Source organism: Herpailurus yagouaroundi, unplaced genomic scaffold, assembly GCF_014898765.1.
Source record: "Herpailurus yagouaroundi ecotype Mexico unplaced genomic scaffold, PumYag 160, whole genome shotgun sequence".
Classification (NCBI taxonomy): Eukaryota; Metazoa; Chordata; class Mammalia; order Carnivora; family Felidae; genus Herpailurus; species Herpailurus yagouaroundi.
In genome coordinates, this window is record NW_024412401.1 from 24,808,043 (window position 1) to 24,819,963 (window position 11,921).

At 47.9% G+C, this 11,921-nt stretch overlaps 1 protein-coding gene across 2 annotated transcripts in view; it reads left to right on the forward strand.

The window, feature by feature from the left end:
- Positions 1-11,551, forward strand: part of COL15A1 (collagen type XV alpha 1 chain) — a 108,335-nt gene extending 96,784 nt beyond the window's left edge. Inside the window, exons 34-40 of one of the 2 annotated variants that reach the window (XM_040481801.1) lie at positions 1,507-1,571; positions 2,926-3,054; positions 3,202-3,261; positions 4,005-4,064; positions 7,830-8,015; positions 9,325-9,440; positions 10,464-10,677. In XM_040481801.1, coding sequence (XP_040337735.1) covers positions 1,507-1,571; positions 2,926-3,054; positions 3,202-3,261; positions 4,005-4,064; positions 7,830-8,015; positions 9,325-9,440; positions 10,464-10,677 — 830 coding nt within the window. Of the gene's footprint in view, positions 1-1,506; positions 1,572-2,925; positions 3,055-3,201; positions 3,262-4,004; positions 4,065-7,829; positions 8,016-9,324; positions 9,441-10,463 lie in introns of both variants that reach the window. The other variant, XM_040481800.1, reaches the window with a different exon arrangement.
- The last annotated feature ends 370 nt before the right edge of the window (positions 11,552-11,921 follow it).

The following is an 11,921-nucleotide window of genomic DNA, read 5'->3' on the forward strand; positions in this document are numbered from 1 at the left end:
TGTGAGGATTCTCTGGCCATCTCTTGTCATGGCTTCTCTCTGTATGCTAGCTTCATGCTTCTTCACCACAGACCACATCCTCTGCATGAAGGGAAATATGGTTACTGACAACTCAGAGCTTCCACAATCAGCTAGAAATCTTGGCCTTCCTTCTTGGTGTTAGTTTGTGAGGTCCTGGGGTGGAGGACGTAGGATCGAATTCTGTCTAACCCATCCTGGCCCAGATACCCAACCTTGGGCCAGTCACCTGTGGCCAGAAGGTGCGGTCACATAACAACGAGGCAGTGCCTCCTGAATCCAAATGGTGGTAGAGGGGATGGGGAAGATCTTAAGAGAGGGTGAGGATACTAGTCCTACAAAAAAGGAAGGTGCTAGGCAGATAAAACCACAGGTGCCAACATAACCTTGAAGGATGAGCAGGAGTTGCAGGAGGGGGAAGGATATTACAGGACGTGGAGAATCGGTTGTTCATAGCAGCTCTGTATGGGATGCTGCCCACGGCTCCTCGCTTTGCTGAAGGATTGCCCCTCACGTAATGCCCACAACCCACAGTTTACAAAATGCTCTCATACCAATTATCCCATTTAATCTTCACAGCAACCCCGGGAGGGAGAGGAAATGGATATTACTATAAAACTCATTTCATGGATGAAGACACTGAGGCTCAGAGAGGTTAGAGACTTGCTCGAGGTCACAAATCCTAGTGGGAGACGAGGCTGGGGTCCAAATCCAAGTCCTCTGACCCTCCCCTCACTAGACGTTCACCACCTATGTCGTGATTTTCAGGTCCTGTGCCAGAACTGCAGACCTGTTTACGTGACTTGGAAAATCTCGTACAGTAATTTTACTGGGACTTGTGAAAACATCCTTCACTGCCAAGAGCTTTGCAGATTTTGGGAGGTTACAGAGGTAGAAGGAGAGCACAGCCGTGTGCATTGTTCTAGGGGAAGAGGGCACTGACTCTTCAAACGCTGAGAGCCCCTGGTTGGGTGCTATGTAGTGTGTATCTTTTCTCGGTTCTCACCTCAGCCCAGTGAAGGAGAAACGCTTGTTTACATTTCACAGGTGACGAAACTGTCGCTGCACTACCCCGTCCTCCTGCAGCCCCAGCACCTTTCTTCCTCTTTCTGAGCCTGCTGGCCTCTGTGTAGCAGTTACTGGCTTGTCTCTAGGGTGAAGTAACTTGCGTGAGTCAGGACATATTTGGAAACTCAGCACAGACTGACCTATATAAACAACAGAAGCACCAATAATTTATTCACTTACAAAACCCAGAAGTCCTAGCGTGGCTTCCTGCAAGGCTACAGTCAAGAATCCCAGATCTTTCCCAAACCTGCCAATGTGGCAGAGTCCCAGGCTGGGCCCACAGCCCCCTACAAGATGCAGTTGCAAAGTGCAGAGCTCCGAATGGGGTGGTGAACATTCCCCTCAGTGACCAGCAGACATCTGAGGCACTTTTCAGAGAGCGTGCTTTTTTTGTAACTTGTCTTTTCTGCTTTGTCTTAGCTGTGGCCCTTCCGGGCCCACCCGGCCCTCCAGGACAGCCAGGGCTTCCCGGATCCAGAAACCTGGTCAGTGTTGTTATCAGTGTGTATTCTTCTTCTGCTCTGGGTGGATTTACTTAGAACTTCAGCTGTAGCGTTTAGGGGCCGGCACGCTTCTTCTGTAAGAATTAGGCCTCCATGGCAATAGAATCGGTACAACTCCACATTCGGAGGGCATGTATTACCTCTATAGGTGACTTATTAAGTAAAAAGATACAGACTACAAAACCATTGATGATTTTGGTTCCACGCTCCTGATCCTTAATTCACTAGACTATAACAGTAACCGATTGTATTACATCAAAAAACATAAGCACGAGAGTAGAAACAATATGGCAGCAGGTCCTGTGCTGGTCAGATTGGCCCTGGGCAATTCAGCCTTCTCTCTCCTGCCAGAGGATGGCTCTTGCACATTCATCACCCTACACACCACTGGTGCAGGGGGGGAGGTAGCACTCAGACCCTATTATGATGCACAGGAAGAGGGACAAATACCTCACAAGGATGTCAGGAGTCCTGGGAATGCTCTTGGATCTTGGCTGGATTTAACTGGAAAATTTGGCTGCCAGATGAAAAAACCGTCCAGCAGACGACGGAATTTTGATATCTGGCGCCTTTGGGGGATTTCTGAGCCATCTTGCTGCACAAAGTCATTATTTTCAAGGCTAGGTGAAAATTAATTTTTTATAATCTTTCTCAGTTGAAACGAAAAGTAAAAGCTCTCTTGGACTGATAATTTCTTTAAGACTTGATGCTTTTCGATAGATTTCTGCAGCTTCTATGTCTGCTCCTGGATTTGCCAAATGGATGTCGAATCTTCGGCCATTTCCTAGACAAATTGCGGACCGTGATTTTCTATCATGTATTTAATGTTACAACTACCCAGCTGGGCAAAACGGATTCAAAACTTAACTGGCATCGCTCATTGGCTTGCCTTTCTTATTCCAAATGAAAACAAACTTGAAACTCTTTAAGGAGTAGCATGAGGTAAACGCAATTAACGTCAGTGCTGCTAAGCGGCTCACACAAAGGAAGTGTGCTTTTCGCAGAGCTCACCCGCGACTTCGCTAATGCCAGGACTCCACAAAGATAACTCTGTTTACAGCTTTTTAATGTCTTTGCGCTCACGGAATATTATCTTTCTGTTCTCATTTATTTATTACAGTTTCGATTTATGTTCTAAGCCAACTCATGTTTTCGTTTCCTCGAAAAGAATATCATTTGGTTATTAACCAAGGTACATGTCTCTCTAAGGCACAGTGAGCCTTTTCATTGGCTCTCGGGGGATGGCGCCTGTTTGCATTTGCAAAGGCCGATTTTTCAGATGGTACCACCGCTCTAATGGTGACTGCACTGTCTGGAATTTAAAATTTCCTGACAGGTTACGGCATTTAGCAGCATGGATGATATGCTGCAGAAAGCACATTTGGTTATCGAAGGGACGTTCATCTACCTGAGGGACAGCACGGACTTCTTTATTCGTGTCCGAGATGGGTGGAAGAAATTGCAGGTAATTTTTAAGCTTCTCTTAACAAAATGCCTCCAAATCCCCTCTTAAAAATAACAATCGACCCCTGGAAGCACCATTTTTCTGTTTTGAAAATAGCCCAACAGTTTCTAGCTGATGTCTCATTTTCAATGTCCTGTTTTCCTTAAGCTGGGAGAACTGATCCCCATTCCCGAGGACAGCCCGCCGCCTCCTGCGCTCTCCAGCAATGTGAGTGGTTGCCCTGCCTGACTTCTCGCTCCCTCCCTCAGCAGCAGCAGCAGCTTCTGAGTCCCCCTTGCTGTCCAGAACCAAGCTCTCCAAGCTCTGGCCAGCCAGCTCTGCATGGTTTAGTATCTGGTGGAAGCCCAGAGATTGCCAAGTGCCAACAGAATGTTCTCGTTAGTAGAGCAGAGGAAGAACTGGACCCAGAGGCAGGAGAGCTGCTGTTTCCACATCATAGCTGAATCCTCTTGGGCAAGAGGCTTGCCCACTCTCAGCCTCAGTTTATTTACCCGTGAAATGATGGCCGGCATAAGCAATCTAGAAGAGCCCTTTAGTTTTTGCACTCTGAGATTTCTTTGCCTGAGAACGTTGGCAGCTTCCACTGTCCCTTTTTCAGCCCCACAGCAACCCTTTGAGGCAGGCCTTGTCATCCCCATTCTGCAGCTGAGGAAACCGAGGCTCTGAAGAGTTGACTGTTCTATTAAGTGAATGTGTTGACTGTGAAACATGGGTCTTCCTCTTCCTTGGTTCAGTGTTCTCTGTAAAAGATTTGAGAATATCCCCTCCCTTTCTGAGGATCATTTCTGCATGGGGACATGAAACTCTTGGCAATTAAGAGCGGCCCCCAAAACAATGGCAAGCTATTTAAAGTATCTATTCAAGAGACATCACTCTTGAACCTCCGTGTACTCTGAAGAACAGTTTGAATGCACATTCAGGACTGTTTGTTTTCGTCTTTCCCATAACAGCCCCATCAGCCACAGCCTCCACTGATGTCTCTGTCAAGTGTCAATTACCAGAGGCCTGCAGTAAGTATAATTCATGCATTTATCCTGCAGATGCTGAGCTATGTGTCTACTGGGTGCTAGGCCCCGTGCGTGGTACACAGTTCCCACCCTCAAGGTGCATCTAGACTAGAGAGAGGGGCAAACAAAAAAACAGGTAGTTACAGTAGTGTGGTAAGTCATTGGGGCGAGGCCAACAAAGGGGCCTGGGGGTGTGAGGAACATCAAAGAATTCTGGCATCTTTAGAGGGGGTGACCTCTACACTAAGGCCTAAAGGAGAACTGAGAGAAGGAGAGACCCAGGTGGGGGGAAGAGAGCGGGCATTTGAGGCAGAGGGGATTTGGAACAGAGGGAGGCAAGAGAGAGAAGTGTGCTTTTGTGTAGTTTTAAGTATGTCAGTCTGGCCGAAGAGGCAGAGCTCAAGGTAGAGAAGGGAGAAGGTGAGTCTGCAGAAGGCAGAGACTTGTCATCGAGAGCTGGTAAGCCAAGCTAAGGACTTTGACTTTTTCCAGTGGGCACTGGGCAGCCACTGAAGGGTCTTAAACAAGAAAAGGGTCTATAAGATTGGCATTTGAGAAATTATCTTGGTTACAGTGTACAAATGAGTTGGAGGGAACAGGACCAGGGGCCCAAAGACAGTTAGGTGGCTGTTGTTTTATCTGAACCAGGATCACAGCAGTGAACGTGTAGAAAAGTAGGAAGATTGGAGAGAAATTAAGGAGATAGGAGAGTGACAGATTAGGTCACTGGTATGGAAACGGGGCAGCAAGGATGAGGGAAATCAGGAATGATGCCCAGGTTTCTGCTTGGGTAATTGAGTGGTGCTGGTTTCCTTCCCAAGGATCATTTTGTTACCGGAATTAAAATTCTGACCCTTTTCCTTCACTAGCTTACGTGAAGATTTTGTTCAGATAATTGCCGGAACCTCCTGGCACTCAACTGCAGGAAGTACAACTGGGTCTGTGGACTCTTGTCCCTGCTATTAGTCTGCTCCTCTCCCTCTACAGACCAGCTCCTGCAAGGGTCTTTCTTCCCGCCTCCCTTCCGCCCCCACCCCAACGCGCAGATGTAGGTTCCATCCACAAAGCTTGCACACACCTCTTTGGGTTGCCATGGCGCTGATCCTGGCCTCCACTCCATGTGATCTTGCAGCTGCAGAGCCCAGTGCTACCTCACCCCATTCAGAGTCTGGGGAGAGGTAGTCTACATGGGTCCCCTTGGGCTAATTGCCCACTCCCAGCCAGATCAACAGCAGCCAAGAGAAGGAGATTGAATGACCTAAGGCCACTCTTTTTAGCGAGCGTTGTGGGGACATTTTCGAAAAACAAGCCACGGGCTCGGCAGCCACCACAAATGGGTTTCCTGCAGTGCTGCTACTTGTCAGGCAGGACCTCATCCGGGGCCCACTGAGTGTGGGCACCTGTAGGAGACCTGAGTGGAGGCCACCCGGAGGGAGGCAGATAAGGGGCCTTATCCGGAGACACAGATCTGGGAGTCTTCAACCGAGCCAGGGCAATGGTGACGGAGGGCGCTAGGCGTCCCAAAAGAGAATCTGCACCCTGAGAAGAGTTTGGACTGTGAGGAGCAGAAGCAAAAGGAACTGATGGAAGAAACGTGAGAACAAATAGAAGCCATAGCCAGAGAGGAAGAAAGAATGCCAAACAAGGTAGAAGCCAGCCGCGTCACATGCTTCCAGGAAGTCCATCAAAAGAACTGAATGGCGTTCTCCAAATTTAGAAGCCAGAGAGAAGCACTTCTGGAGCGTGAGGGGGTGCCGACGAGATTCCCTCTGCTTGAGGAATAAATGGGAGGTGAGGTGAGGAAAGAGAGGCGTGTGTAGGTAACCCTACCAAAAGCTCAGCCGTGAAGGGGAGAAGTTAGGGCAGCGGCTGAAGGATTTTTAAAATAACAGTTTATAAATTCTAAAGTAATCTGTATTTTTAGAACATTTGGACGATAAATAAAAAGAATGGAGAAGGAAACGGGACATGGCTGTAACTTTACCAAAACTACAACCATCCACAGACTCACCCTTTTAACATTTGATTGTTGAAACATTCTTGTCTTCATAAAAATGATAGCGTGTCCGTCATAAAAAATGTTCTGGCACTTAGAGAAATATAGACGTGAGGGCACCAAAGCCCCCAGTCCCACCATTCAGAAACAGCCATCATTCCAGACAGTTCTCTATGTATTTTTTTAAGGAAAGAGAAGTGGAGACAGGTGGGATTGGAGGCATGGCAGGGAAGCCCTGTGCTCACCTCTGCACCTTTCCTAGGTGTCCCCTGGTGTGGGGACACCATCCTCCTGTGACTGCCCTTGGGTGTGGCCACCAGAAACCCACTGGTTGGAAGATGATGAGACCAGAGGGCCTCTTGCCTCAGGTGCTACAGTCTGCAGATACATGGGAGGGAGGAAGACAGAGTTTGTATGTGAGACTACAAGTCTGGTGGCCTGGAGGTGGTCGTGGTGAGTGAGCAGCATGCTGTAGCCCCCTCCCCATGCTAAGGGCTGCTGCTAGGAGGGCTGCAGGGGAAGTCTTGTCTCAGTTGGAAGGGGTGGTGTGCTTGACCTGGACCTCTATCCAGCCTGGTGATACAGGCAAAACAAGGATGAATAAAAAGAAGGAAATTGGGGGATGTTGCGAGCTTGGAGTCTGTTCTCTTCAAAATGGGGCGGGAAGGGGATGGTGACATGGAGAAGAAGGTCCAGAGACGGGCAGGGACTGCTTGGAGCAGTCTGGATGTTGTACTTCACGGCAAGCTGTGCCCAACCGGGTGGACGCTGGAGGAGCAGAAGAGTGCCAATATGGTGGCACTTGGGGCTGGGCCACAGAGACGCTTGGTGCCGGGTCTCATTCAGACCTGAGAGACAGCGCAGATGTGCAGAGAGAAACACCGACCCACCTCCCACCTCGCCACACAGGGCTCATTTGCATGCCCTTTGGTTTGAGATCGTTTGAAATATTTTTCTTTTCTGGAGACTTGGGCACAGGGTCTGCACCAGCCCTCCCAGCTCTATGCTGATGAGAGGACAGCCACTCCTGGGGTGACATCGAGGAGGGAAAGGACCGCTCCTGGACACATGCCACAGAATGTAGTACTCCAGAGGGCACAGCACAAAGGCCGGGAACGAGGGATGGGTTTTGAGGGAGGAAGTGTGGGAGATAACAAGACTATGGAAGGACTTTTATTTTGGCTGCTGACCAAAGTGGCAGGAATGCAAGGCTAGAATTACTGTGCGACCCCTAGTTTCTAAAAGGGTCTGCCCAGCAGTCTTAGCTATAAATGTCATGACCTTCTCCTTTCAGTGCCTTTCCCTCCGGGCCTCTCACAATCAGCCCCAGGCCTACTGGGGAAGTAGAAGAAAGGGCAAGGTCAGAAAGCTTGGTGTAGCTCTGGGATCCAGGACCAGAGCCACTCAAAACCCTCCTGGAAGCTGAACTAGGACATACCCAGAAGCTTCCAGCAAATGGCCTGCACACTAGATTCAGATCTCTGAAGTGCTCTGTTTTGTTTTGTTTTTTGTTTCATATATGGAAGAAATTTCCACCATTTAGAGCTGTTCAGAGAGCTGAAGCAGCCTGCCTGGGATCTGAGCTCTCCTGCCTTGGAGATGGTCAGGCTGGGGCTGGAATGCTACTGTCAGGTGGAGGCTGAATATGATGACCTCTAGCGCCTTCCATCCCAGCAAGTCTGGGATCTTACTAGGAACATGAGATGGGTGTGGGGGTTGGGGTTTGCTTTTTAACTAACTGCACTGTCTTTTCTCTCACTTCCCTTTTTCAGCTGCACTTGGTCGCTCTGAACACGCCATTTTCTGGAGACATTCGAGCTGACTTTCAGTGCTTCCAGCAGGCCAGGGCTGCGGGACTGTTGTCCACCTATCGAGCATTCTTATCGTCCCATTTGCAAGACCTCTCCACGGTTGTGAGGAAAGCAGAGAGATATAGCCTTCCAATAGTGAACCTCAAGGTAAAAATAAATATTCTTCCCATTGTCTTCCGGGCACACTGGTCTCCACAGAATCTGTAGGCAACTGCCACTTCCTGACATCATCACAAGTGTGCTGGTCTGAGACCTCACCTGCCTCTGATTGGCTATGTGACTTTGTGTGGGTCAGTTTAACCTCTCTGTGCCTCAGTTTCCTTGTATTTACAGTGGCCCTTGGACAGTACGACTCTTGGGGCAGACAAAAGGAAGGAATAATAATCCCCTCTTTCACTTACATCGCTCTTAAAATGTTTACTGTATATCCATTATCTTAACAGATACTTCCAATAAAAGAGGGAGTTGTTCTTTCCTCAGGTTGTCAGATGAGGAAACTGAGGCTCAGAGGGAGAAAAGAGTTTGCCCGGAAGTCGCTACCAACCAGAATTCCTTTCCTTGACTCTCAGTCCAGGGCCGTCAGTTCCGCCCGAGGCTGCTTTCTGTAGGGCATTGACTGGATGGCACCAGAGAAGAGCTACTTAGCACTGGTCCCAGAGCGGAGCCACGTCATCCTGCACCCTCCTTTGGTCCTCTCCACATATCTAAGCTGCCCAAACCTGCCAGACATTTCTCTGCCCCCTTTCACTGGCCAGGCAGGGCCTTGTAGGCCTCCCGTTATTCCATGGAAATAGCCGGCTCCTTTAAGGCTACAGAGGGACAGCTCAGTTACTGCTCAGACCCATCCTGGATCCTGACCTCTCCCCATATCTCAAAAGTGCTTTGAGACCCTTAAGTCCCTGTGACCCCAGTGCTCCAGTTTGGTACCTTGAGGCTAGCAAGTTCCATCCTGACCCCATAGCTGGCATTTTCCATCCCTTCTCCTGAGGTTCTCTTCTGCCACATTCACCCAAATTGTTTATATTCTTGGAATACAAATAACTGAAGGCAACTGGGCTCCTTCAGGAAAAGAAGTAAGAGATTCATCTCTGTATCACCCACAGTGTAGATTGACACAGGCCTGGCACAGATTTGGAGTTTGGTGTATATGTATAAAATTTTTAAGATAAAAGTTAGTGAAGACGTGAAACACACTTTGGTTGGGGAGCAGCCTTCATACACGTATGATAAGAGAAACTACCACAAGAAATAGGACCATAAAACCAAAAAGGTTCAGGGATGGATGATGAACTCAAACCACAAACAGCTCCTGAACTCCCACTCTGTCCAGGCTCTGGGATTGGGGCTGGTGGCCTTGGTGTGAGGTGGTGTGCGGGCCTTGAAGAATGAATAAATAGCCAGTCCGTTTGCAGGCTGATGGCAGAAGAATTCCAGTGTAGCGTTTCTATCTCCATAGGGCCAAGTACTTTTCAATAATTGGGACTCAATTTTTTCTGGCCACGGAGGTCAGTTCAATACACATGTTCCAATATACTCGTTTGATGGCCGAGACGTGATGACAGATCCTTCCTGGTAAGTAAAGGTAGAAGCCCTCAAAGTATATGGGGCTACAGACTGTTTTAAGAGACATTCTAACAATGTGATGCTTTTACCAGCTGCCCCTCTGGGCTGTTGCTAGACTGAGCCTCAGTGAGCCAGCTGAGGGCCATGGAGAGAGGTCCTGGCCTCGCAGCCAGGGGACCTGAGTCCAGTACCTTAATAAAGGACCTTTCCAGGTTCTCCCACTCTCTGAGCCTCAGCTGCCTCGTCTGTAAAATGGTCAAAATAATCACATCTATCCCCTAGGAGTGCTGTGAGCATCAAATGGTAAGTATGAGACTGTCCAACATGCAGTAGGCACTCGATACCTGGTAAGGAACGCTGTTCTTAGTGACCCTTTAACCCTGTGCTGTGGGAGCTGTGCTCTAATTCTTTCAATACGTGTGCTCATTAAGATCAGAACGAACTGGCAAAGCTTTCCTCAGTGTCTACCCTATGCCAGGCCTGATGCCCCCCCTGAAAGGCACAGTAATAAACTACATGACCCCATGCCCTTACAATGCTCATGGTCTACAGGGGAAGACAGACACGAACCAACTACAATTCTGGACAGAACACTGTGATTGTAAAATGGAGAAACAGATAAAGATGACACAAGCACAGAGGAAAGATTCGTTCTTGTTTGGGCTGACAGTTAAGAGGGCTTCCTGTAAAAGGAAGCATTTAATGGACTTTGGAAGATGAGAAGGGGTCACTGATCTGAAAATGAGAGAGAAGCTACTCCAGGCTAACAGACCTTATGAGCAAAGGTTCAGATTCACAAAAGTGGAGAGTCTGATCTGAGAAGGTCCGAGCTGGGTCTGGTCGGAATACAGGATGTTCAGCTAGCCGAAAAGAGCAACTTTCCAAGTGGTGGGGTCTGACCATGATGTGGGGCCAGACCATGAAGGGCTCAGGAGTCTGACTTGGTTCATTACTTAGGCCAGTTTGTTCACCGATGGGATAGGCCACAAAGAAGTGACATGTCAAAAGTAACGTGGCACAATTCTTTTGCAGGCCCCAGAAGGTCATCTGGCACGGCTCCAGCACCCATGGAGTACGTCTTGTGGATAAGTACTGTGAAGCGTGGCGAACCGCCGACATGGCTGTCATGGGACTGGCCTCCCCACTGAGCACAGGGAAGATTCTGGACCAGAAAGCATATAGCTGTGCTAATAGGCTAATTGTTCTGTGTATCGAAAACAGTTTCATGACAGATGCTAGGAAGTAATGACCCTCCAATGATTCTTAAGAATTTTCCAATTTTTCTTATGTGAAGAGCCAACACTGAAATCGAAAATGTTTAAATGTTGTAAATATTAATTGTTTATTACACATCCGTCACAACAGCAGCCAAAGAAAACATACCTCAATACACTCAAAACTGAAGACATAAAGGACTCAGATCAAAAGTAAAATCTGATCCATCTATCGGTGCTATAGATTCTGCAGGAGACCCCATGCAGTGTGAACACATCCCAGCACGGTTAAGAGCGAGTTGAAAACAAAGGCCTTGGCTTTCTGCCCACTGCATCCTTCAGAAAGTAATTTCTTCCTTTAACCATTGTTGTTGAGTGTAAGATGTCCTTCATGTTTTCTCACAAAGTCAGTGTTTAGAAATGTTACCCTAAGTTATGTGCAGACCGAATGCTTTATTCTTCATACATCCATAATATACATCCGTCCTTTGCTGTTCATACAGAGACACAGAACTGCTCAAATGATCCTATTTGTATTTTCTGATATTACCAGACCCTAATGTTTATTTCCTAAAATATTTTTTGCCATCATGCTTTAGGAGTTTTAGATTTTTACACAATATTTTAGTATGGCATCTGTTTATATAACTCCGACTTGCTGGAAAAGGTTAAACTCCAAATTATCTGAAACTAGAAAAGAAATAATGTGTAAGACTACCTTTCCCTTGGCAGGCCCTCCCCACCCTCTGCCCCAGATTTTATGACTTTCGCGGGGCAACTCTCGAACTATAACGGCGTTGAACAAACAGGTTCATGAGGATGAATTTTCTGAGACACATATATCTTTGTGCTATATGCTTTGATTTTTTTCCATGTAAGTGAACATAAAAACGTCTTTTCCAGGTGCTTTCTTCTGTTTGACTCTTTTCCCCTAGTTCCTTTATTCTCCACCACTGATGTGGAAGTGGCCCTGGGGTGGGTTTGCTAACCCTGCCACTGCTCCACAGCCCTCGGGAGATGATCAGAGAACAGGAGCATTTCCCATCACGCTCCTCCACCCCTGCCTGTTGTCTCCCACTTGGAGGGCGCAGCATGGGGTAGGGCAGAAGGACCCCAGCGAGGAAAACAGGGTGAACTATGACTGTTGCAGTGCGTGACCTTGGGCAAGCCCGCCTTGTTTTTTCAAGGAGGTTGGGATAAAATAACCATATCAGCTCCCAGTTATTAAACATCAGACTTATTATAAGGCCCATTTACCTTTCTTAATAACCCTGCA